Raw genomic sequence first — 27,871 nt, 5'->3', positions numbered from 1 at the left:
TAATGTTTTTAGAGTTTTCAGTGTGAACGCACTACTTACACTATTTATACTACTAAATGGCGTAGAATAGTGCATAAGTATGCGATTTGGGACGCAACTAATGTCAGCAACTAAGAGGCATTAAAAATGTGGAGTTTTAGGATGCACAAATGAAGACTAATCTCCATAGATTACCTTCTTCTGAGACAATTCTTTTGACATTTTCAGGCTTTCATTGATAACTTTAGCCCTGTGAAGCTGCCACTATGCTGATGCATAGGTGTTTATACTGTAACTCACTTTCTTTTGAAAAGAGGGCTGGGAGCAAAATCTCATTTCAATTTAAAGCAACAGTCACCAAAACGGCTCAATTTGAGTCAAAGCCTATAAGGAGCAATTATTGGTGGGATATTTTTAGCTGAAACTTCACAAACACACTCTAGGGGCATTAGAGACTTATTTTAAATCTTGTAAAAATGGGCATAATTGGTCTCCGTTAAAGTGGTTCAATTAACATTTTAGTTAATATTTAGGTTAAATATGTTTAACCTAAAACCTAAACCTATATGTTTGTTTTCTTTTTGGCTTAGTCCCTTTATTAATCTGGGTTAGCCACAGCGAAATGAACCGCCAACTTATCCAGCACATGTTTTACGCAGCAGATGCCCTTCCAGCCACAATCCAACACTAGGAAACACCCACACATTCTTGCACACACTCACATACACTACGGCCAATTTAGCTTATTCAATTCACCTGTACTGCATGTCTTTGGGCTGTGGGGGAAACCAGAGCACCTGGAGGAAAGCCATGCGAACACAGGGAGAACATGCAAACTTTACACATTATTGCCAACTGACCCAATTCAGTTCTCATCATTGGATATTTTTTAACTCTATCTTGTCAATTCTGACAATATATTAAAGTGATAGTTCACTCAAAAATGAAAATACTGTAATTGTTTTATTTACTTAGCCTCTGTTTGTGCCAGACTTGTTTGAGTTTCTTTCTTTTGTTAAACACAAAAGAAGATATTTTGAAGAAAGTTGGAAACTGGTGAACCTTGACTTCAATAGTTGGAAAACTATTCCGTGAACTATCCCATTAAAATAGACGACTAATGGATATTAAAGCTATATAAAATTATGAGGCCACTTGAAAATCATCTTTCTGGATTTACTGAATTTATTACTGAATTTAGTGCTTGAGTAAAATATTTGTATTTATTTTATTCTATAAAGGTCTGACAACATATTTTTAAGCAAATTTCAAAATAAACTTACAGATAAATTGTCAGTGTTGTTAAGTAAATACAAATAAATTGAAATGATGCATTGCAAAAAATCCCAGAAGCTTTGCCTCATTTCTAGTTGAAATATCGAACAATTTTTAACAATTATTAGGTGTAAAACTAACTTAATTTTGACCATATTAAAAAAAAATTATATATATATATATATATATATATATATATATATATATATATATATATATATATATATATATATATATATATATATATATATATATATATATATTATTATTGTTATTATTATTATTATTATTATTATTTTGCTTGGGTAGATTATTTTGTTTAAAGAAGAAGACTCACCTAATTTTGGCTTGTTTTAAATAATCTTGTTTTCAGATTATAATCAACTCAAAAAGTATAATTCTCAAACTCAAAAGAATAATATTTACATGTCTAGAAATGTTTTACTTGTCCACAATAAAGCAAAACCGAATCAATCAAATAGTTATAGTATATTTGTATTCAGCATGAATTTGTACATATTTGGACTAAAACAAGACAAATCTCTTGGTAACCGAATCCTTGTTGTTGTAATTTTGTTTGTTTACAGTGTACACACTACACACAGTAAGTATAGTAATCGAGTAAATTTCGCTCAAATGCACCCCTAGTCCTCGTGAATGAGGGTCTCTGTGGATTTGTCCTTTCAGCAAGTGTCTGTTCTGTGTCCATGCTCTTTGCAAAGTCTGTGTTTTGCTTTGTCTGGCCAGGTAATGCTCTTTCCCTGCTGTATGTATTCATTTGATCAAAAATCAAAAAAGCAAAAAAAAAACAGCAGTGATGCATTCATGCCGGATATATTATCGTGACCGACAAGACAAATAACCTTCCGTTTTTTTCTTGATCTTTTCAGATAAAAGAGATTTATTTGATAAAAGGTTTCCGACTTTAGAAAGCAGCAGCTTTTTTTCTCCTTCTGAAAAATAGCATTAAAAGTCTGGGTTAATAATAAATAACTGAACAAAAGAGAATAAAACTAATATTAATAATATATGTAACTAACATTAGGCAATATTTGTATTTCTAATAGCATTTATGAATTTATGCCAATGCTATTTAATGAAAGATTCCACCCACTTTGAATGTTATCACTCGTTTGAATGGGCTTTATCAGTAATTATCAGCTGATAGATATGGGCCTATAGCGGCCTTCTGCGCCTACTGGTATTCTCAGAAGGCTGTTATCATCCATCCACATAGTAAAACAGCTGTATGAATAGAGAAGCCCCCAGATCTGTTTTTACATTACTGTGATTATTGGGTTTAGGGTTGGGTGGGGGGTAGACGTTATTAAAATACATAGGTGCAGAAGGCCCCTACTTGCCCATAACTATCAGCTGTAACCACTGATAATGCTCATTCAATCGAGTGATAACATTGAATCGGCTGATTATTCTCTATTCGTTTTAATTCCCTAATAATAATTTAAAATTAGGTGATGCAGTTTGCGCAGTAGGTAGTGCTGTCGCCTCACAGCAAGCAGTTCGCTGGTTTGAGTGTCGGCTAGCTCAGTTGGCGTTTCTGTGTGGAGACTGCATGTTCTCCCTGCATTTGCGTGGGTTTCCTCCAGGTGCTTCGGTTTCTCCCACAGTCCAAAGACATGCGGTACAGGTGAATTGAGTAAGCTAAATTGTCCATAGTGCATGTATGTGTGTGAATAAGTGTATGGGTTTCCCAGTGATGGGTTGTGGCTGGAAGGGCATCCGTTGCGTGAAACATGTGCTGGATAAGTTGGTGGTTTATTCCGCTGTGGCGACACCAAATTAATAAAGGGACTAAGCCGAAAAGTAAATGAATGAATGAAATAAAATTTTTTAAATTGATATGTTTTATCTTAAAGTTCTACATTTGTTAGTTTCATGGGTGAAATAATGTTTGGCATTCAACATAATCTACAGGTCTTTTTTTGCTTAGAAAAATAAAAATATATAGGACGTATTTTAATGTGTTGATGCTTGAAATATAAATTCACTAAGGTTACTACTTTCTGCCACAAAAAATAAAACAAACAAACAAACTATTATTTAAGGTCTTATGATAGTTACGTTATTATCATAATACCTTGTACAATTTTTTTTCTGTGGTGGAAAGAATACACTTACTGGCCACTTTATTAGGTACACCTTACTAGTACCAGGTTAGACCCTCTTTTGCCTTCAGAACTGCCATCATCCTTCGTGGCATAGATTCAACAAGGTACTGGAAATAGTCCTCAGAGATTTTGGATCATATTGCTGCAGATTTGTTGGCTTTACATCGACGATTCGAATCTCCCGTTCCACCACATCGGTGGTGCTCTATTGGATTGAGATCTGGTGACTGTGAAGGCCATTTGAGCACAGTGAGCTCATTGTCATGTTCAAGAAACCAGATGAGGTGATTCACGCTTTCTGACATGGAGCTTTATCCTGCTTGAAGTAGCCATCAGAAGATGGGTACACTGTGTTCATAAGGGGATGGACATGGTCAGCAACAATACTCTGGTAGGCTGTGGCAACTGGTACTAATGGGCCTAAAGTGTGCTAAGAAACTTCTGTGCACCCACAGAACTGCCACTCACTGGATATTTTCTCTTTTTCAGACCATTCATTTTAAACCGTAAAGATGGTTATGCGTGAAAATCCGCAGTTTCTAAAATATTCAGATCAGCTCATCTGGTACCAACAATCATGTCACGTTCGAAGTGACTTAAATAAGTTAAAAAAATGAATGAATAAACTTTCAAATGCAAGTAAAAAAAAATTAAGTCAGAGTTGCAAGATACAATTTCTAGAAAAAAGTCAAAAATCAGAGTTTTCAAACAAAATGTTTTACTTAATTATTTGAAAATGTAAAAGTAAATATTAAAATGACTAATGAGTAATGACTAATATTAGCTGTAAAATTTTTGTTCATATTTTAAGTGTAAGTTTAGTTAGCAAAGTGTTAAACTGTTTAATGTAGTGCAGGATCTGAAATGCTAAGTTCCGAGTTATGCTGACGGGTTTAATATAATTGCCTCTTTGCTTTTTACATTACATTGTGACAGGTTCACAAAACAGTCTGCAATAATTCTATCATTCATGTCAAGAGATCAAGAAAAATCAATTTCTGGTGAAATGACCCCTTTAAAGGGGACCGGCCTGGCTGCTGGGTTTTAACTGCGGATAGATTTTTCTGTAATTTTAGCTATGATGACAGCACTTCTATAGGATGATTTAATTGAAATCTCCCTCTGCCTGATGGCTGTGGACTGTTCGATTAATGCATATGAAATAACAAGCCAAGAGACAAGTTGCGTGATTAAAAAAGTGTGAATGATCAAAGCGCCGCCAGTTTAAAGTCTGTCTTTGCTTTTATCCATGAGTATCTCTGTACCTGACAGTTCTCTATATCAAGCTCCTTTTCGCAGATCTTGTTTCTGTAATATGTCTTTCAGAAAAAGACGTGTCTCCCTAAAGACCTTCGGTGTCTGTGATGATTTTATCATTTGATGTGATTAACCCCTTCTTTGTCTGACTATTCCCCAGGTTTACTTATTAAATTGTTCACTTTTTGATAATAGGATTGTCAGGGTTATATCCCAGTTTTAACAATCCATTAAGATTATAATTACAATTTATTAGCAGATTTGAGGTTTCCAAATTATTTAAAGTCTAAGGAAAATAAAGTTTACACAATAGTGTTATGTTATACATCATTATTTGCAGTTTCTAAATGATTAAAATTCTAAAAAAACAAAATCAAATATATGTATAATATAATTTATAAAACGTTATTAGAATATAATTAAATTTGTTGCATTTTATTAAAGTCCATAGAAAGTAATGTTTACACAATTTTATTATGTTATGTATCATTATTTGCAGTTTCTAAGTAATTAAACTTAAAAAATGTTATAAGAATACAATTAAGAAAATAATTACATTTGTTATTTTTTATAAAGGAAATGCTAGGCGAGTTTATTTATATAGCATTTTTTATACACTGTGGCAATTCAAAGTTTTTTTTTACATAAACAGAAATAATAGGCACAAGTATAAAAAAATTATATAAAAATAGATTAAAACATTTAAATGTGTTAAAATGACTATAAAAGAATGAAAAAGAAGAGAAAGACATAATAGTGTGATCTTTCGGACGTAGCACAGGGCTCATTCAGTAAAGACAAAGCTAAACAGATGTGATTTAAGTCTTGATTTAAATGTGCCTTATGTAGGAGCACATCTGATCATTTCTTGAAGCCTATTCCTGCAGCGGGGGGCACAGCAACTTAAGGCCGATTCACCCTGCTTTGACTGAACTATTGGAAATTCTAGTTTATATACTTTTATGTACTTTTGAGGCTTTTTAGGTGAGAATGTATTTGTTTAGATCGCAACTATGCAGTTTATTTATTTATTTAAGGATAGTGCCTATTTTAAATATTAAAAATTTCGGAGATTTAGTGCGTTGGCCGCGAGCTTGCCATACTAAGTAGAGCAAAGGCGGTTCACGTTCCGCCTCAAGATCGTGACGGAGACTTCATAATAAGTCCTTAGGAGAGAAAAACTCTACTTTCTAAGTCAATCTCTTTTGTATTTTGTAGTACTGTATGTATTTTGTAGATATTGTGATCTCCCGATTGCAACAGAGAAATACTGGGAAATTTTTGTTGACTGCTGGCATGTCATTCAGCCTTATAATCTTAAAATGTGAGCAAAATCACATGTTTTGTCATTACTTTAGACATTAGGCTAGAGAATCATTCAAATACTACCTCTAAAATGATGTTTGTGATGTAGCGACTGTTTCTGCTGTTCTGCAGATGTGAATGAATGATGGAATAAAGTAGTTACTCATACAAAAGGGTTTTTACACTCTCCGTGTTTAATTTTCTTTTTTATATGCTCGAATATGCCGTCAAACTGTTGTATAAACGCAATGTAACACTCGTAGCAGTGCGATATGGCTGTTTATTGGTACTGGTGGGGCACTAAGAATATAATTTAACGTTTCCGAATAATTAAAATAAAAAAAAAACATAAAATAACATAAAAAAGCATAACATGTAATATCTTACGTTTTAAAATGAGTGACTTGAATTGTTGTCTTCTGTAAATAAGTCATTTTATTTATCCATAGTAATTTTTTTTTTTTGCTCAGGAAAATAAATGGTTAAACATTTCACATGTTAATTTCAATATGTATCTTTATCATTCAAGATGTTCTTATTTCAAGTGTGTGTATATCTAGAAACAAAATTTTGCTAAAGTTTTGCTATTTTAAGTCATTTGACCTAGTATTGGTATTATATTGACCTAGTATTTTGAATGCTTAAATAGACACACACGCACGCACAAAAGGATTTTCAAGCTTCAAAACAGTGCAACTATTTTACTTTAATCACATTTAAAAAGATTCTTGTTTAATTAAAAATGATAGCATAAAATAATTCAGGGAATAGAAAGTGTAGTTCAGGTTAAGTCACATAATGGCACAAATACTGGCAGGAAAATGGCTCCATATTTTCTGCTGTCCGCCCTCGACACCTGAAGAGGGAATAACTGTGAATAAACATGAATATTTAGAGCTCATAATACCTTCCAAGTCTCTTCAGATGCAGAGAATATGGTTTTCTTGTGAGGCAAATGTTTTTACAGACTTCACAAATTTGATAAAAGCTTTATGAAATCTCATAGCTTTGAGGTTTTTTTACACACTTATTTATGAAATGCTGCTATATTGTTTTAAATCTTTATAAATATGTAGCAGGATTACTCAGGATTTTGCAATTTAAAGTCTATATACACTTGAAGACAAAAACTAATGAGATCTCCTGTGAATTTTTTATTTATATATAATACAGTTGAAGTATTTTTACTTCAATTATTATTTGAATTATTAGCCCTCTTTTTTCACGGTATGTCTGATAATATTTTTTTCTTCTGCAGAAAGTCTTATATTTTATTTAGGCTAGAATAAAAGCAGTTTTTAATTTTTTTAAGACCATTTTAAGGTCAAAATCATTACCCCCTTTAACCCCTATTTTCTTTCTGACAGTCTGCAGAACAACCCACCGTTATACAATCGCTTGAATAATTACCTGCCTAGTTAACCTTATTAACCTAGTTAAGCCTTTTAAATGTCACTTTAAGTTGTATAGAAGTGTCTTAAAAAATATCTAGTTAAATATTATTTACTCTCATCATGGCAAAGTTAAAAGAAATCAGTTAGAAATGAGTTATTCTGACTTCATCTGTATGTTTAAAGAAACAAGGACATTTTCACAGTATTTCTTTTTTTTCTTATTTCTTTTAGTTTGGCTATATAAATGCATTTTTTAGCATGTTTTTATTTTTACTAAAAGCCTATTTTATTCTTCCCCATAAGGATTTTTCCCCAATTGGCTAAAACTTGCCCAGTTAACCAATTCAACTGGGAATTTTGTTATTAAAACTATTATTTTTAGAAAAGTGTTGAACAAATCTCCTCTCCATTGCAGCACTTGGGAAATGTATGAAAAAAAAAAATCAAAAGAAAGCTGGTAGTTATGCCTTCAATTGTATCTGTATCAGCAGACATCAATGATGTGAAGTTACAACAGTTTTTATAGGATTAAAAACAATACAAATGTATTAGAACTATAGTTTAATGCTTATTGGCACTTATAGAAAACATAAACAGCGATCTATAAACACCTTATTAAAGAGATAGTTTGTCCAAAAATGATAACACTTTTGTCATTTAATTACCCAAACCTGTATGAGCTTCTTCTTTCTGTTGGACACAAAATAAGATATTTTGAAGAAAGCTGAAAACCTGTAATCACTGACTTCCATAGTATTTGTTTTTCCTACTGTGGAAGTCAATGGTAACCGTTTTTCAGCATTCTTCAAAATATCTTCTTTTGTGTCCACTAGAATAAAGGATTGTGGTTTATAACCACTTGTAGTAGAGTAAATATTGAGTATTATTTTCTTTCTGGATGAGCTGTCCCTTTAAAAGAAAAAAAGAGAAACCTTGCAGCTACAAGTTAGAATTTCTGAAGTTTTTATTGAATTTGTGAAGTCTGTAAAACATTTACCTCACAGCTGAGTCTGAATCACTCAGAGACTTCACTTGGAAGTTATATGAGATCTAAATATTCATGTTTATTCCTTTTTCCAGTGTTGAAGGTGGACAGCAAAAAGATAGGGCTGTTTTTTTTTTTACATTTTACATATACACCGACTCATTTAGCAGATGCTTTTTCTCTAAAATTACTTACAAGTGAGGATAAAAGAACAGGGTTCCCTCCCACGGGTGATAGCATTTCTGGAAGATCATGGACGTCTATTCCAGACTTTGAAGGTTCGGGAATTCTTGTTTCGTTTTTATTTCGACCAAGTCATGAAATATTAAGGATTTGCGTTTGCATTTTACATTTTATTTCCCATTTATTAAAATGCTTTTTTTATATGCTGTGTTTTTTTATCACAGTGTTTTATGTGTTTTGCTTGTGCAGATGGTCACTGTTTGTATCCAAATGATAATGTTATTTAGGCAAGGTAAGGCAAGTTTATTTATATAGCATATTTCATACACAGTGGCAATTCAAAGTGCTTTACATAAACAGGAATAAAAGAGAGAAGCATGAGAAAATAAAAACAAATAAAAACAGTGATTAAAAGCAGATTAAATTGGGTAAAAGAGGTTATTTAATAAAAATAAACAATGGCCTGGCAGGAATTTGAACAGCATCTTGTCTAGCTAAAATCTGCATTTTCTATGCATTAAGGTTCATGAAAATTCAGCCACATGTTATTTATTTTATTTTTTATCTATTTTATTATTATTGAACCAAAGTTTGGAAAAAGTTATTAAGGCTGCAATTTTTTGTGCAGAATATATATAAAAGGTCTTAGAATATCATTTTAATTTAAAGTAATTGTTTTTCATGTTTATAAGGTAATTTATTTGTGTTTAATGCTTTTGTCATTACGCTACGTCAATGTCTCAGAGTCATCCAGAAATTATAATTAAATGCTGGATTAATGCACAAGAAAGTTTTTATTACAACAGTGTTGCAAACATGTTTTATACCATTTCAAATATTATTCTTTTTGTGCATGCTGTGTAAGTGCACATACATTGTTCACCCATAGTGTTTACATGGTCAATAAAAGCAAGTAATACATCAGGCATTTAGATTGGGCTAGCTTTTGCAGCTGGACATTGCTTTACAATGCCCTTGATGGGTGAACATTAGCCCGTGGGGCAGTGTCTTTTGTCTCTTCAGGTGTGAATTATTTATGACCATTGTCACTCCTACATGTACAGCTGAGATGACACAAAATAGACTTTACAAAGTGTAAATCATTGTAATGTTTTCTTTAAATGAGAGAACAGAATCATTTTCACATAATTGTGAAGTAAATATTCTAGCCTGCAAAACTGGTTACTCTTCTTGGGTCTTATTTAGGCCCATTTAATGTGTTTTTTTGGACCTTATTTCATTCTAACCATGCATAATACTTTTTTCTAAATAAATGCAAGCATGTACATCAATAATTCTCACATATTATTGTAGCACAGTTTGTGCTAAATACGAAAAATACATGTTGGCCAATACTATGTAATAAGTAGCTGAAATGAGCACAAATGTCTGGGTATGTTAAAACATCTTACGGTGGCACCAAAATCACCTCAGACCCCAGAGGGTTGAAGGAGGCCTATCATGCCCCTTTTACAAGATGTAAAAAAAATTGTCTTAGATGTCCCTAGAGTGCGTAAGTTTCAGGTCAGAATATCCCACAAATAAGTTTTAATAACTTTTTACACCTGCCCCTTTTAGAGTTTGATCCAAATTGTGCTGTTTTAGTAACTGTTACTTTAAATTCATATGAGATTGAGCTCTCAGGTGGTGCTATAAACACATATGCATCAGCATAGCAGCAGATTTAAAACAGGACTAACGTTATCTCTGTCAAAAACTGAAAATTTCAAAAAAAGTGGCTCAGAAGAAGGTAGTCTATTATCACATTTATAATGTCTCTTAGTTGCTGACGTTATCTTTGGCAGGCACGGCTTGAAAGCTCTAATGCCAGATGGCTGCTTCTCGCTCAGGGCTGTTTATGCTAATGAGGGAGTGATCTTGACAAATGGGCTGAGCTTTTCCCCTCTGATGGCATGTACAAAGTGAGAATGCCAATAAAACTGTTTCTGCAGACTGTTTTTATGAAGTGTGATTATAAAAAAAATAGAAAATAATTAATGTTTACAGTTAGAGGCTGGATATATTCAGACACTGTCCCCACTCAACTGTGTATGAACCTCTTATGAAAGCGATTTTTGCTTAATAGGTTGTAAGTCAGTATATTTGTCATTTGTTTTAGACAGCAGGAGTATATGAATTCCTTGATAAGTTACTAAATATACAAGTCTAATTTACTTGTGTCATTACGTGACTTATTATTCGAAAAAATCCCCTGTGTTCCCTCTGGCAGGATGAAATCTCTCGCCTCTCGGCTCTTCAACCTCAAGTGGCCAAACTGCACGAACAACTCGAGGAGCTGCGGCAGAAAGAAGAGACGCCGGTTCTGTTTGACGCGGACATTTCTGCCTTCCAAGAGCACTACCACCAAGTCCTGGAGGACCTGAGGGCCAGGGAACGACAGCTCGTTTTGGGTGAGGGATGTCTAGAGCTGAGCTATTTGTGTGAACGTTACGTTGAGGGAGTTTAAAAGTGGATCAGTCGCATACTGTACTTTGACAGCACTTAAACTTGGGATCGAGACTGCAGCGTGGTCCGGTTTGATCAGGTTTAGCCTCTGAGCTGCAAGCGTTTTCATGAATCTTTCGCAAATCCACCAGCCTCTCTATTCCATTATGCTACACAGGCGTCTGAATTGTTCATATCCGCGCTCTGATTTTTTAGGTGCTCTCTGGCTGAAAGGTAAGTCGTGTCTAATGAGCTTCTGCATAATCTAGAAAGACTCCTTAAAACTTGGACAGTATGTTTTTATGAGTTCTGTGCTGATTAAAAAGGGAGAGAATGGTCAGAATTATGCAGAATTATTTAATAAGAGGAAACGGGAGTGCTTTGTTATTAATAGAAGCTGAAAGTACTACAAAAATGCCTTGTGCTGCATCTCAATTCGCATACTTATACTACTTTCATTTGTGTGAAGAAAAAGTACATGAGTGTGTAACAGAAGAGTATGCAAACTTTGAGACATGCTACTTCCTCATTAATGGACCGTTAAGTTGATGGGATACGTGCCTGTCAATCATCTCGACACATCATCCACATTTCTTTCATATTTAATACCTTCCATATTGGAGAAGCAGCAGCAGCAGGTTAATCTGCCATTCACGTGTCTTTCTTGCAGTGAGACATCCTCAGGTCTTTGAATAAATATAAATTCTAAAGTTATTGTCCAGTTCAGACTGTTGTTGCAGATTAAATTATACACAGAAAGTGTTATTTAATTATTTTCCAGTTGACTAGATAGGAATTAATAGTCATTAAACTACTTTACCGAAGCCTGAGACGAAAAGAGCAAAAAACATTAACCAAACATTCCATGTGACTCCAACTAATCATACAAAGCTCCAAAAACATTTGTGTTTTAAAGAATATATATATATATAAATATAATTTTTCTAAATTTTATTTTGGGCAAACTGACTCTTTAATTGAAAAATCTGTAACAGTTTATAATAACTTCACACTATGAATCGTCTATTAAGCATTAGCAAATGGTTAATTCATTTTTTTTATTAAGCTTTACCTCTACATTAATAAACGTTACAGTTTATAAATACAGCTACAAATGCTGTATTCCTGACAAGCACATTTGTAATGCTTAGTGATTGTGTTTTCATACGTTAGTACTCATTAATTGTTCATTGCTAAATTCAGTATTGCATTATTTACAATCCATTTGTATTTAAGAGTAGTTGGTGGCTTTTAGAATCATTCAAAATTAGTTATAAAGGATAAATAAAGTATTCAAATCAGCATTTATATCTTATTATTCTGGCGTATAATATATTATCATTTATTTATAATTTATAACTCATTCTGAAGGATTCTTAAAGCCACAAACTACTCTTAAATACAAACGGTTTGTAAATAATGCGATACTGAATTTATTTAGTAATAAAGTGTGAAGATAAAATCAATAAGCACAATATATATGTGCTTATAAATCAGAAATACAGCATTTGTAACTGTATTTATAAAGTGTGCTAACGCTTATTAATGTAGAGTTAATGCTTAACAAATTAAGAATTAACGATTTGCTAATGCTTAAAAGACGATTCATAGTGTGAAGTTATTAAAAAGTGATAGCAAATAATGGGTAACACTTTATAAATACACACTATGAATACTATATTAAGCATTAGCAAATAGTTTATTCACTATTTGTTAAGCATTAACTCTACATTAATAAACGTTAGTAAGCAGTTTATAATCCAAATGCTTTATTCTTAACTTACAAGCACATATATGAGGTGCTTAATGATTGTATCTTCATACTTTGAATATTATTTTTATTTGCTAAACTAAGCATTGCATAATTTACAAACCAGTTAAATTATGAGGAGAGATGTTGCTGGTTTTTAAAGATTATTCAGAATGTGTAAGTAAATGATTGATTAACTAATCAACTGAACATTTCGTCACCTTAGAACTATAAGGTTCTATTTTGTCAAATTTGAGTTATTGACATTCTTATTAAATGACAGCTTATTTACATTATGGGTTGTTTTTTTATAAGTAGTTTACATTTTAAGACTTTTTATTTAAAAAAACAAATGTTACACTCATTCTGTTTGCCAAATGGAATGCAAAAACTTTGAAGCTCAATATCTCAAAAGCATTCAGAACGCAGATAGAGCCTTATAATTTCAAGGTGACGATTTCTATATCTAATTATTCAGGCATGCATGTTAATAAATGTTTTATGAGCTTCATCCAGTTTTGTGATCTAATCTAAAATGAGGACTATTTATGCTTTTTAAATCCCTTATAAATGAACATTAAAGGCTCGGTTCTATTCTAAACAGAAAAAAAGAAGAAAATAAACGACGTCATTCATTTCAATGCATTTGAAGATACACAAATGAAACTTTGCTTCAAATGTAGAAATTTTAACTAATGTAAAATGACTGTAAATTACAAAATTGAAGAGTTATATCATAATATATTGGTAAATTATTATATTGTTGTTGTTTTATCTAATTTTGTGTTATATTTTGACACTCCTGCTATTCGGTGATGTTTAAACTTTACAGTAATTTTACTTTTTAGAAAAGATTGCAAAGATAGAGGGCCCTATCATACACCCGGCGCAGTGGGGCGCAAGACGCGGCGCAATAGTCTTTTGCTAGTTTCAGCTTGGCGCAAGAGTCGTTTTGAGGCGTTGCGCTATGCTGTTTAAATAGTAAATGCATTAGCGCTCATTTGTGCGCCCATAGGAGTTCTGGTCTAAAAAGGAAGGCGTTCTGAGGCGGACCGCTGGCGCGTTGCTATTTTGAGAAACTATAATAGATTTTTTATTAGACCAAAACTAACCCGGTCTAAACTCCGGCGCAGAGTTGCACCTCGCTTACACACTGCTTAATACGCACAAGAGAGCAATAGGCAAATATCTTTACATATGAAAAAATGTAAATAATAAGGATATATATAGGATATATTAAGAATTGATATAGGATATAAATATAAAGGATTAAAATATTACAAAACATTATTTTCTATCCTACATAAATATTAAAAAATCACTGCTTTTATGTCTTCTTCATCTCGGGAGGCTTTTTCAGTTCATTCATAACAATTTGGTTTTGTATAATGTTATTATTGTTAGCAGTATTATTTATTATATCCATGTTTATATTTGTTTTAATAAAAACAAGCTTAGATTTGCCCACCTGTCAGGTTTTAGACCATATGGGGCATGGCAGGTGTATTTGGAAATAACTCAGTATTTTGACCAGACTTGGTCATTATTGTTCATTTATTCGTTTGCTAGAAATTAGAACTGAATTTAGAAATAGTTTTGAAACAAATCTTTGCGCTTAACAAACAAAATGAATTATTTATAATTGATGTCTGTGCGTAAAGGTTTCCCTATCCAAGAGCGAAAGTGAAAGTGATCATTTATCTCTCATTCTCACGCAGTAGATGCTCTGTTTAACAGTTTTCTGTTAAAAAATGCCCTGACATGCCCTGAAAGCGTTTGCGCCCTGCGTTTTGCGCTCTGCGCATGGACCATCAAAATAGAGCCTTTATTGTTCATTTGATACTGAGCCTTTAATTGTCATTTATTAGGCATTTATAAAGCATAAATAGTCCTCACTTTGCATTAGGTCACAAAACTGCATGAAGTTAATTTAATAAAGCATTTATTAATTATTAGAAATTACAAATTAACTATTAATATATGCCTGAATAATAATACATAAATGTTTATTTGAATAGTTCATTAATAATTTAATCTTTCTGAATTATTAAGAAACAACAACTACTCTTAAATACAAATGATTTGTAAATAATGCGATACTTAATTTAGCCATAAAAAAATTATCAGTAACAAATTATGAAAGTACAACTAAAATGGGCTTAATAGTCAATAATACAACATTTGTATCTGCAGTTATAAACTGCTTACCAACGTCTAATATAATAGAGTTAATGCTTAACAAATAATGAATTTGCTATTTGCTAATGTTTATTAGATGATTCATATTGTGTCGTTATTATAAAGTGTTACCCAGAAATGCATATGAGGAGTGTAGTGTATGTTGTATTTTGAGTTTCTATGGAAAACTGCAGGCGGATTTAGTTTGTTCAGACTTGTTTTTTTTTTCTTCTATCAGTCCAGTCTAGTCTTCCTCCAGCACGTTATAAGGATGTGATGGCAGCGCTGTTGGCCTGGCTACAGCAGTGTGAGAATAAACTAGCCATCCCTTCTACAGCAGTGACTGAGTATCCCGTCATGGAGCAGAGACTCAAAGATATCAAGGTTTGATTGTGTTTTTATTTTTTTCCCATTGTGGGCTAAAGCAATAAGCCCTATGAAGCCATGGTTTATAGTGAATTTACAACAGCCAAGAGGCGTAGTTTGATACAATGCAGAGCTAGAACTTTTCTTATAAGCTCTGGCTGCTTTTAGTCGAACTAATAATTTCTTACAAAAAAGCTAACTTAAATGCATTTTCACTTAAGACATATTTTTTCCAACCACTAACTTAATTGCAAAACACTTTTATTCAAGAAATAATGAATTTTGACTTAGTAAATTTAAAAGCAAAAACACTTTCACTTAAGGAATAAATCTTTCTGACTAGTAACTTAATTGCAAAACGCTTTTGCTCAACAAATAATGTTTTCAGACTACCAACTTAAATTTTAAACACGCCCCCTCAAGACATAACTCTTTCCGACTTAGTAAACATAAATGCAAAAACACATTGGGCCCTATCATACACCCGGCGCAGTGGGGCGCAAGACGCGGCGCAATAGTCTTTTGCTAGTTTCAGCTTGGCACAAGAGTCGTTTTGAGGCGTTGCGCTATGCTGTTTAAATAGCAAATGCATTAGCGCTCATATGTGCGCCCATAGGCCTTCTGGTCTAAAAAGGAAGGCGTTCTGAGGCGGACTGCTGGCGCGTTGCTATTTTGAGAAACTATAATAGATTTTTCATTAGACCAAAACAAACCCAGTCTAAACTCCAGCGCAGAGTTGCGCCTCGCTTACACACTGCTTAATACGCACAAGAGAGCAATAGGCAAATATCTTTACATATGAAAAAATAAGAATATATATAGGATATAAATATAAAGGATTAAAATATTACAAAACATATTATTTTCTATCCTACATAAATATGAAAAACCACTGCTTTTATGTCTTCTTCATCTCGGGAGGCTTTCTCAGTTCATTGATAACAATTTGCTTTTGTATAATGTTATTATTGTTAGCAGTATTATTTATTATATCCATGTTTATATTTGTTTTAATAAAAACAAGCTTAGATTTGCCCACCTGCTGGTTTTAGACCATATGGGGCAAAGCATGTGTTTTAGGGTGAAACTAAAGTTTTTGAACACACTTCGTTATTATTGTTAATTTATTTGTTTGCTGGAAATTAGAACTGAATTTAGAAAAAGTTTTGATACTAATATTTGCGCAAAAACAAACGCAATTAATTATTTATAGACTAATTGATGTCTGTGCGTAAAGGTTTCCCTATCCACGAGAGCGAAAGTGAAAGTGATCCATTATCTCTCATTCTTGAGTGGTAGATTCTCTGTTTAACTGTTTTTTTATTTAAAAAAAAACTGTTAACTGTTTGCTAGTGAAATGCTCAGTTTTTCCACTTAGACTTACTTTTCGTCATGTAAATAGCAAATGAGCTTGTGGCGCGATGCAGCTGGATCTTAAAAGTAATGGGAGATGAGACTCTAATTGGTTTATTCTCAAAACACACGTATAACTCATTAAGAAAATAAACTCAACCCTTTTAGACCATGCGCCACGGCGCAAATCGGAATTTTCTATCCTTAAATTAGCAAAAATGCGTTCTGACGCCCTGAAAGCATTTGCGCCCTGCGTTTTGCGCTCTGCGCATGGACCATCAAAATAGAGCCCCTTCACTTAAGAAATAATTCTTTACGATTACTGACTTAAATGCAAAACACTTCCCTTCAGAAAATATATTTTTTCGACTTGGTAAACTTAAAAGCAAAAACAATGTCACTTAAAGGTGCAGGATGTAAGTTTGACACCCAGTGGTTGAATTAGGTATTGCACACCTGGTTTAAAAGATTTGCAAGGGCAGGTTGCCAGATTGATTACACCAACAGCAGTGTGCATGACGGTCGAGCCTAGAGGCTGATTGAAGTCTGATTGAAACCATGTTCTAAATAAAAGCAATGGCTCGCGATAGTAGGAATATTTTTCAAATTAAAAGGAGATATTAATATTTCGGTAACACTTTAGAATAACCATCCGTTATATAAATCCGTTACATAAAAGTTAATAGTTTGTTAATTATTTATAACTATGCCAATAGATAACTTACAAGCTGTTAGTTAACAAGTTCTAAATGACTTATTAACTGTATTTTAATGATTTATAACTATACCTAATAAAATAGTAATAGATCATGAACAAGCTGTTAGTGAATTAATTACTAAAGACTTGTTAAGTATCAGTTAATAGTTTACATCAGTGATTCAGCATGTATATGAGTGCACTGTTCCCTGCTTCTGAATGGCTGTATTTACATTTTTGTTGCATTTTGTCTGGTGCAAACAGCCAAATTGCTTAGCACAATTCTAAGGGGACACGCAGAGATATTATAAGGGGCCCTCGTGGACCCTCTCTTTCTGTCTCTTTCTGTCTCAGATGTTCTATTGTTAAATGCAAAATGCTAAATGCATAAAAGAGCCAGAATACAGCTCGAATTTAATTTTTATAGATTAACGGACAATGTTGAGGGTTTCCAAGCATATTTGGAGGTTGGATGTGAAGATATGCATTGTTATGGAGAAAGGCTTATCTTGTCCTGATTATTTTTAAATAACTTGTTTTTCAGTCATGTAACTATTGTCTTTTAATAATCTGTTTACAGATTGTTGTATTAATTGAGCTATGTAATTAGCTCGATAATGTTTGCTAAAAATAAACAAAAAACTTTCTCTTTCAATCTTATTCCCTCACTCCCATCTTTCCTTCCTTCCTTCTCTCCTTCCTTTCTTCTTTCCTGCACACTGATCGAGAGTAAATGTTTCTGTCATATTTTGCAGGCAATCCAAGCATCCCAGAAGGAGCATCAGGGTGACGTGGATGACCTCAATAAGATGGCTGAGCAGGTTTTCCAGAAAGCTCCACCTGAGATCTGTCAGAAGTACCGGACAGAGCTGGATAACGTGATGGTGCGCTGGAGACGCATATCGGAGCAGCTGGAGGAGAACATCCAGAAACTGCAGGATCACATGACCAAGCTACAGCAGTTCCAGGCACGTGCTGAAACAAGATGCTGATGAGGCTTTTCCTCAAATCACAGCGCTTCTCGCACCTACACACCTCTGGCGGCTTTCCAAGTCAAATGTATGGCACTCGAACTCGAATGCTCACACCTGACGATGCTGGCTGTGTCTCAACATCTTGTCGGCTGACTATTTAGAGAGCTTACTAGATTTGGAAACCACATCCTTGAGAGAAGAGAATTGTAGGGTAGTTTTTAAGTGTCAGATGACTGTTCTGGGTTTGGTAGAGATAGAGTTCAATGATTAGCATTGGAATAAGAAGTAATAAGAGTCAGTTTGCATTCTTGGCCTCTCTCATCTATTCATTCATTCATTTTCCTTCGGCGTAATCCCTTATTTATCAGGGGTCACCACAGTGCAATGAGCCACCAACTATTCCGGCATATGTTTTACACAGCGGATGCTCTTCCAGCTGCTCTTCCAGTACTTGCATTCACACACACACACACACACACACAAACACACACACACAAACACACACACACACACACACACACACTAATACACTATGGCTAATGTAGATTATCCAATCACCTATCGCGCATATTTTTGAACTGTAGAGGAAACCGGAATACCAGTGGAAACCCACGCGAACACAGGGAGAGCATGCAAACTCCAGAAATGCCAAATCACCCATCTGGGCAGGGGCGCTCAATTCTAAGGGCGAACGCAGAGATATTATAATGGGCCCTCGTTGACCCCCCACTTTTTTTTTTACTATCGTCGGCAACCGCCCCACCACCCCCCCAAACCCCAACTATAAACTTTCCTTTCCAGTTTCCCCCACCCTTTCACTTACACTGGCCAATTTCCCCAATTCAGTTCAGTGTCAAAACCTAATTTCATACCCCACGTCTCACTCTTCACTTTCGTCCGCGACAACCCCCAGCTACTCACTTTCGTCAGCCGCTACTCACTTTCGTCAGTGAGGCGACAGCACTACCTACTGCGCCTAGCCCGACTTCCACTACAGTAGTACAAATTTAATCTGTCATTAAAAGTCAATAAATATTAATGACACATATAAAATTATTTGACAGTGTATTTACTTTCTTCTGTTGAACACAAAAGTAGATATTATGAAGACAGCTGAATACTTACAATCATAGACTCCCCTAGGATTTGTTTTTCCTGCTATGGAAGTCAGTGGATCAGCATTTTTCAAAACATCTTCTTTAGTGTTCCAAAAGATGAAGAAACTCCTAAACCATGTGATGGTGAATAAATAGTGTGTACATTTTCAGTTGTGGGTGAACTATCCTGTTAAGTTAAAACAAAATGAAATAGCCCCAGGACAGCTTTGTTCCTTTTTTTAGTTTTTATCTTGCAAAGTTTTATTATTTTTCAGTTTTCATCTTGCAAAGTGTAACCCTTTTTTGACCTTTCAAGAAATCCAACTGTATATGCAATGCAGGTCTCTTTGGATAAAATTGTCTGGCAAATACATAAATATAAATGCATGCTGCAAGTGCTTTCAATCCAGAATACTTCAATTTAGACCTTTATAAATAAATTCTTATGGATTGCGTATCATTAAAAAAAAAAACTACCCGTAAATGTGACTGCATTTTTTTCTCCCATTGGTAGAATGACACAAAGACTCTGCAGAAGTGGATGGCAGAGGTGGATGTTTTCCTGAATGAGGAATGGCCAGCTCTGGGAGACGCAGAGGCTTTGGAGAAACAGTTGGAACAGTGCACGGTGAGGACACTCTTTATTTATTTAGCTATAAAAACTAAGTTTGTGTTCCCGAACTTGGAATAGACTCCTCGTGCCATAGTGATCTGGAGCAAGATGTACTAAAATAACAACCGTGATCCGAAAAACGTTGCATTGTGTTTCACAAACATGGCCCAAAAATTAAAATTCAGAAGAGAGGGTGCTTTTTATGCAAAGGCAAAAGCCTAGCCTAAATGAAAGCATTGGTCTGGAAGAAGAAGAAGAAGAAGTGTTTCTCATTAAGATGAAATCTGCAAAAAAAAGATGTTGTTGGGAGACCTGCTAATATTGCAGAAGCGGTGGTTGAATAAGCTGTAGACCCTTTGGGACCTGACTCAGTAAAGACCCCGCTTTCTCTTTTCAGGCTGTGGCAGGAAATGAATTTTCATATTACGAGGCACGAAAACTGTAGCTTAACACGAAATTACATTCTCAAATTGTATTTCAGCATTTTTGTGTGCCCCATGGTAAGTTTGCTGCAATAATGGCAATAGCCACGCTTCTATCAAGTAGAATTGGGTCAATGCATTGGCATGACCTGGTTTTCGGGACGGCCAAGACCATCTATTTCAAACGGTCTGCTTTGATTTGACAGGCTCTGGTGAATGACATCCACACCGTCCAACCCAGTCTGAACGGCATCAATGAGGTGGGACTGGCCTTGAAGAGGGAAGCTGAGACGCCGTTTGCCATCAAAATACAGAAGATGCTTGATGAGCTCAATGCGCAGTGGGAGCTCATTTGCAAACAGGTAATTAACGTGCCACATGGGCTTACGCTGCATTATACTAATTAATTACGAGCCGAGGTATGATTTAGTCATCTTAAAAAAGCTCAAGCATACCTTTTTCACACCTTGGAAATGTCTAAGTGAACTTCTTGATGCTGTTGTTATTATTAGAGTTTTTTTTTTCCTGCAGTTTGAGGTATAGCCAGTTAAATAAAACTGAACTGTTGTTGTTGGTTTTCAGGCTTATGCAAAGAAATCAGCCCTGAAAGGAGGGCTGGACATGACGGTGAGTTTGAGGAAGGAGATGCAGGAGATGCAGGAGTGGATCACTCAGGCCGAGGAAGAGTACCTGGAGAGAGACTTCCAGTACAAAACACCTGAGGAGCTTCATAAAGCAGTGGAGGAGCTGAAGGTGTGTTTTTAACGTTTCTCCTATAATTATTATTTATTTCATTTTAGTGTTTGGTTTTGGAGTGGCACAGTGGTTAGCACTTTCCCCTCAGAGCAAGAAAGTTGCTGGTTGAGTCCCGGTTGAGCCAGTTGGAATTTTTGTGTGGAGTTTGCATGTTCTCCCTTTCTCTAGTGGGTTTTCTTTTGGTGCTCCGGTTTCCCCCACATTCCAAAGACAAGCGGTATAAGCGAATTAGATTAACTAAATTGGCCGTAGTGTATGAGTGTGTGTGCAAATGCTAAAAAAAAAACAAATGCTAGAGTAGTTGTTGGTTCATTCTGCTACGGCAACCACTGATAAATCAGGGACTAAGCTGAAAGAAAATGAATGAATGTTTAGTTTTGAAAAACAAAAACAGCAAACTGTAGAATTGTCGACATACTATCAGAGTTTAAATTGGTTATTAAATATTAAATTCATATAAAAAAAAAAAACAGATGTCAAATATCGTTTTTGACGTACAAATCTGAATTGTTATCAATAATCCAGAAAATATATTATAACGAAGCTGGTTTAATAAAAATGCACACACATAAATAAAAAATAAGTTTTTATAAGTGATAATAAGTGACACTTAAAGTCCCTAAGAAATCAAAACCAACCATATGTTTAGTTAGCTCACATTGCTAGTTTTGTGGTCAACAATTCATCTGTGCATGTCAAGAAAAAAAATTGTTTTGCACTTCCTTGTAAAGCACTTCCTGATTGTTTTTCAGTTAATTTGTCAGACTATGTATATCTTAGCAAATGTGCATGGATAACATATTGAACCTCGCAGCTGCAACTGTCAGTTTTGACATTAAACAGAAATGGTGTGGATGGGGGAGTCTATTAATTTGTAATAACTCTACCTAAACCCTTTTTTATCCATCTTTTTGAATTAAATGCTTATTTACTACATCCATTCAGCTCGCAGTAGAAAATCAAGCTACTTCCACTGTTTTCTCACTTAATATTTAGTTTCTATAAGAACTGCATCACAATACGAAAAAAATAACGGTCACAGCTTCCGGTTCACGGTGACTTCAAGTGTCAGCAATTTTTATGAACAAAACAGCTAGAGATCGGTCAAAAGTGAAATTCTGCCAAATACCAAGCAATGTAAACTTTTGTTTTATAGTCTGGTATGACTTTCCATTCCTCACGAATCTTACTGTCTCATTACAAATCAAACAGAACAGTTTTGGGTCCCACTTTATATTAAGTGGCCTTAACTAATATGTACTTACACAGGAATTAATAGTTTGTTACAATGTAATTATTATGTAAATACATGTATGTACTGTGTACTTATGCTTGATTAAATACATTTATGTAATTACATCTGTAAATTACCTTTGTAATTACATTTGTAAATACACTGTTGACCATCCCTTACACCTTAACCCACCCTTAAACCTACCCATGCCACCAAACATGTCTATAACCCAACCTCTATCAAAACTCAAAAGGACCACAAGTATTCTCAAATACATTATAAACACAGTAAGTACATTTTATTTATTTTTTGATGTAAGTACATAGTAGTTAAGGACACTTAATATAAAGTGGGACCCAGTTTTGTACTGGATTGAAGTAGAATGAACGCACGCCTTTCTGTCCAATCATCTTTGAACCTCTTATATCTTCAATTTTTCCTTTTTTGGATACTGACATCCTCACCTATTCAAATGCTCACTGCGATGTAGAGTGTTGCCCGATTATAGCAAACACATGCAATACACTGGCTGAAGCAACAGGAACATACAGGAAAACTTTAAATATCACCTTCACTTTTATTTTGAGACCTTAAAAAACAAATAAGACAACTAGTTTACTAATTATCAAAGCAGTAAATCCACATTTTATTTCTAACACACTATTAGAGCAATTGAAATATAAAATGGAAGTCCAGACTCAACGAAAAACTGGTTTAGACCAGTGGCATTCTTCACTGAATTTGGGTGAAAAATATTAAAAAAGCCTTTAAGTTTTGCACCCAGCAAACCTGCTAATATGTTCAGGATGTTTGCTTGTAAATTTTAGTGCGACTTAAGTGCTGGATCTGTTCAGGAATAACATCTAAAAAAAAAGAATAAAGGGGTGAAGTTTTTCAATGTGCTGAGCAAGAGCGCTTCTCTCGCATCATAATGATGTAAGTGTTCTCAATGGAAACAATCATGCTTTGACTATTTGAAGGCAAATATGTCTGGTATGAGTAAACCATAACTACTGCAAACAAGCTATTTCCATTAAAAATACAAAAAAGCATATTTTGTTATCTTTTCAAACTTTGAATACATTTGTGTGAGCTGATAATCACTGTCAGAATGCTCTTGCTGAGTATATTCTGCTTCTGACTTCTATTCTCAAAACATTGTTTTTGTCTTCCTTCTTTAAAAATCAATATTTTAATGGCTGACAGCTATTCATTAGATTCAATATTAAGTGACAGTGATGCTTACATTTAATGGCTTACAGTAATTGCTCTCCAATAAAGTCATTAAAGGCATTTCAGGTTTTGCTCACCCTTTTCTGTGACATTTGAGAAATTAGATCATCATGTATCACACCTTTAGAATAATTGTGACATAAACTGTATAATTATTGTTGTACAGGAAAAATATACACAACAAAATATCTGTTCTGTTATTTAACTGTAACTAACTGTTAACTTTTAGATGTCAAAGCAGAGAACAATAAAGTATCTTCTCTTGTCATTTTAGTAGATTTATATTAGAAATTGTCTGCACTGGTCATGCAAGTTATTGAACAAAAAACAGTTAATGAGACAGTACTGTTTACTTATTTTACCTAATTTAGATAATGGTTAAGAAGTTTGACAATTGCAGGTCCAATTCCCAGATCTGACTGGAATTGAAGAAGGGGGTGTGGAGAGTGAATGAATCGCACTCTCTTCATCTTTAATTCCCAGCGGAGGTGCCCTTGAGCAAGGCACCTAACCTCTAATTGCTCCCCAGGAGCTGGAAGCAATAGCTGCCCAATGCTCTGGGTGTAAGCTCACAGTATGTGTTTGTGTGCGCGCTCACTCCTCACACAAAATGTGTGCGTGCACTTGGATGGGTTAAAAGCAATGGTAAAAAACATACTTGACAAGGCTCACTTCACTCACTTTTATACAGTTGAAGTCAGAATTGTACCCTTATATTTTTACCCCAATTTCTGACTAATGGACAAATCATTTCAACACATTTTTTGATAACAGTTAATAATTAATTAGTTGTGTTTTACACATTTTTGGGGGGAATCTCCTCATCCACCTCCAGTGTGCAGCATCCACCTGGATGATGCGACGACAGCCATATTGCGCCAGACCGCACACCACACACCAGCTGATTGGTGGAGAGGAGACAGAGTGATGAAGCCAATCATGATATGGGGATGGTTAAGAGGCCATGATGGACTGAGACCAGTGGGCAAATTTGGTCCGGATGCCGGGGTTAAACCTACTTTTTTTCGAAAGACATCATGGGATTTTTATCGACCACTGAGGGTCAGGACCTCGGTTTAACATCTTATCTGAAAGATGAGAGTCACCATCAATATATTGGGGGCGTTAGCATCCACACAGACCGCAGGTTGAGCACCCACTGCTGGTCTCACTAACACCACTTCCAGCAGCAACCTAGCTTTCCCATATGGTCTCCCATCCAGGTACTGACCGGGCGCAGCCCTGTAGTTTCAGTGGGCGACCATATGAGAGTTGCAGAGAGCCTGCTGCCAGCATACCGTAGCTACCCTGCACAGCTTAAAAAGGCTTAATTAGGTTAATTAGGCAAGTTAGATAATAATTAGGCAAGTAATTTTATAATGATGGGTTCTGTAGACCATTAAAAAATGGCTTAAGCGCGCTAACTATATAGACCTTAAAATGTTTTTTAAAAAAATTAAAAACTGCTTTTGTTCTAGCTGAAATAAAACAAGTTAGACTTTCTCCAGAAGAAAAAAAAATTATAGAAAATACTGTAAAAAAATTCTTGCTCTGTAAAATATCTTTTGGGAAATATTTGAAAAAGAAAAAAATATTCACAGGAGGGCGAATTATTTTGACTTCAACTGTATATCTTAAGACCCTACACACAGTTCTGAAAACAGGCATTCTTTAATATATTTTTTACTATATTGTTTATAATGAATATAATAAGGGATACTAATAGTTTAATATTTTGTATTTAATTTATATTCCATACCATCAAGAAGAACAGAACCAGTAAGGTGTAACAAGCCCAAATCAACTTTTGAACAGAAATACTACTTTTCATGCTGTGTTAATTTTATGTTCAGTAACAGCTTACCGAACACATCTAATCTCGCCGGGGAACATGGGATTTGTTCCTTTATTGCTTTAAAGAACAGCCAAGGGACACCAATTTGCACCCCAATCACCGAATGTGCCAAGTTTAAAGAAAAGAAAAATGAACACGTTGTACCGACAACAAAATGTCACAGAGCGTCCCCAGACATTTGTCGTGATAGCAGAAGACTGACACCTAGACGACAGAGATCTATTCATTTTCTAACAGGTGCACGGTTGCTTCTCACCTCGGTGTGATCCAGCCACTACATGCGTTTAATGAAATAAAGCGCCACTTTTTTTGACTTAGTTCAACAACAGTCAACAGCAGGGATTGTTATTCTGTTTTCTTGTTTTCTCTCTGTCCCGGTGCCAAGCGTAACTTAACAGGGGCTCGGGAGAATGCCCATGTTCGCTAACCTTGGAGGAAAGATTTGAATGCTCTCGTAATCTCCTCTCCTCTCTCTCCCACTCAGCGGGCTCAAGAGGAAGTCCATCAAAAGGAAACAAAGGTGAAGCTGCTGACGGATAAAGTCACCAATTTCATTTCAAAGGCTCCTCCCGCGGCCCATGATGCCCTGAAGGCAGAACTGGATGTTTTGACTTCTAACTACCAGCGCCTGTGCAGCCGACTCGATGGAAAATGCAAGACTTTAGAGGTGAGCTTGATATTGTGCCAGTGATGGGGTTGTGCTCGGGAGTCAGATAGTGTCTGGTTCACTGACATTTATTCATTTGCCAGATGCTTTCAACTTAAAGTCTTTTTAAAGTTTACATTTTATCTGTGCACGCGCATGTGTGTGTGTTCCCTGGGAATCCAACCCATGACTTTGATGTTGCTAGCGCCAGGCTCTTTTAGTTCAAGCCACTAACGCACTTCTAACCTTTTGATCAAATTCTCAGGACCTGGACCCGGCGTAATATGTTTGATTAACCACACGTGTCTCTCCATCTCTTTTGGCTCTTGTAGGAAGTGTGGGCATGCTGGTGTGAGCTGCTGTCTTATTTGGAGTTGGAGAATGCCTGGATGGACCTACTTGAAAAGAAACTTGATGAAACGGAAGGGCTTCAAGGAGGCATAGAGGAAATTGAAGAAGCTTTGACTGTGAGTGTGCCTCTTTATGCTGTTTTGGGGAACTTTTAATTTTGTATAAGCCAGGTCAGGGGCCTCATTTACGAAGACTTGCATGGAAATCATACTAAAACATTGCGTACGCACAAAGCTGTAAATGTGCGTATGCAGAAAAAAATGTATGATGTATGAAACACTGCGTACGCCGAAGCCCACGCATATTCTTTGTACATCCGAATGAACGTGAAACTGAGCGCAACATGCACAAGCGCAAAACCCCTCCCTGCCTCCTCCCCCGTTCGAATATGCTAAAGACTCTACTTTGGCAAAACCCAACGAAAAAGCAATGGCAAAAGCAAGCAAAAAGAGAAACTTTGAACCGAATGTGATTTGGAGGTGTTCCTTTCGGAGGTAGACCTGAGAAAAACGGTGTTATTTGCAAGTTTGTCCTCCTTGAATTAACAACAAAAGAAAAAAATAGAGTGGGGAGAGTTTAGCTGATGCGGTTAACACAATTAAATCTGAACATTGCACTGAGTGGATTAAAAAGAGAAATAGTGACTTGTATAAGTGCAAAATGTTGAAATGACCTTAACAGTTTCGGTGGCGCAGCTCGTAAAACGCAAGTCTACTTGATTTGACACGTTCGAGCATGAACTCGGTTCAAATCCAGCATCTGATGAACTCATTCTTCTTCTTTTCCCCCTGCTACATATCAGATTTTGCCTACTATTTATCACGAGGAAGACAAGTAGGAATCATTAATAAGTCTATGCAACATATTTTATTTGCATATTTATTAAACTGATATGTTTCTGATTCACACATGCAAATTCATCTTTAGATAGTGTCTTTATAGCAATGTAGATAGCTAGTAGATAGCTCCGATTGCATTGGGAAAACTGGCGATCGCTACAAATTGTGCTTTAATGTTTGGCTGGTCAACTGTATGGTATGGAAACCTTATATACCTGCTAGATGAACCCGTCTCATACAGCTGCCATTGCAAGGCTCAAAGACACTTTGTAGAGTGCAATTTAACACAACTGCCCCTAGGAGTCGCCAATGGAAATAAAACAGACACGCACAAAAAATGTGCGCATGCCGGCCATGAAGTTGGCGTGGAGCTGCGCACACTCTCACGTTCAGTTTATTGTTAGTAAATCCAAACGTGAGCGATTCTGAGCGTGAAACCTGGCTTACGCAAAGTTTTTGTGTGTACGCAGCGTTGAAACATGAGGCCACAGGGCATTTTGGCAAAATGTTACGCCATTATAAACACGCTACTTATAAGGAAAAATCTATTTTTTT

At 35.2% G+C, this 27,871-nt stretch overlaps 1 protein-coding gene across 14 annotated transcripts in view; it reads left to right on the top strand.

The window, feature by feature from the left end:
- The window catches only part of dmd (dystrophin), a 251,520-nt gene that overhangs the window by 88,417 nt on the left and 135,232 nt on the right, over nt 1–27,871 (top strand). For all 14 annotated transcript variants that reach the window (XR_001799156.4, XR_012404170.1, XM_073949244.1 and 11 more), the window contains 8 exon segments: nt 10,738–10,918; nt 15,119–15,264; nt 18,052–18,264; nt 19,882–19,995; nt 20,609–20,764; nt 20,985–21,155; nt 25,965–26,147; nt 26,459–26,593. Coding sequence is in view for 12 of the 14 variants with exons in the window: in XM_073949244.1 (XP_073805345.1) it covers nt 10,738–10,918; nt 15,119–15,264; nt 18,052–18,264; nt 19,882–19,995; nt 20,609–20,764; nt 20,985–21,155; nt 25,965–26,147; nt 26,459–26,593 (1,299 nt within the window). In the remaining 2 variants the exon portion in view is untranslated.

This window comes from Danio rerio, chromosome 1 (genome assembly GCF_049306965.1).
Source record: "Danio rerio strain Tuebingen ecotype United States chromosome 1, GRCz12tu, whole genome shotgun sequence".
Taxonomy (NCBI): domain Eukaryota; kingdom Metazoa; phylum Chordata; class Actinopteri; order Cypriniformes; family Danionidae; genus Danio; species Danio rerio.
Note: the sequence above shows the minus strand (reverse complement) of the source record. Positions and strands in the feature narration are given on the sequence as shown.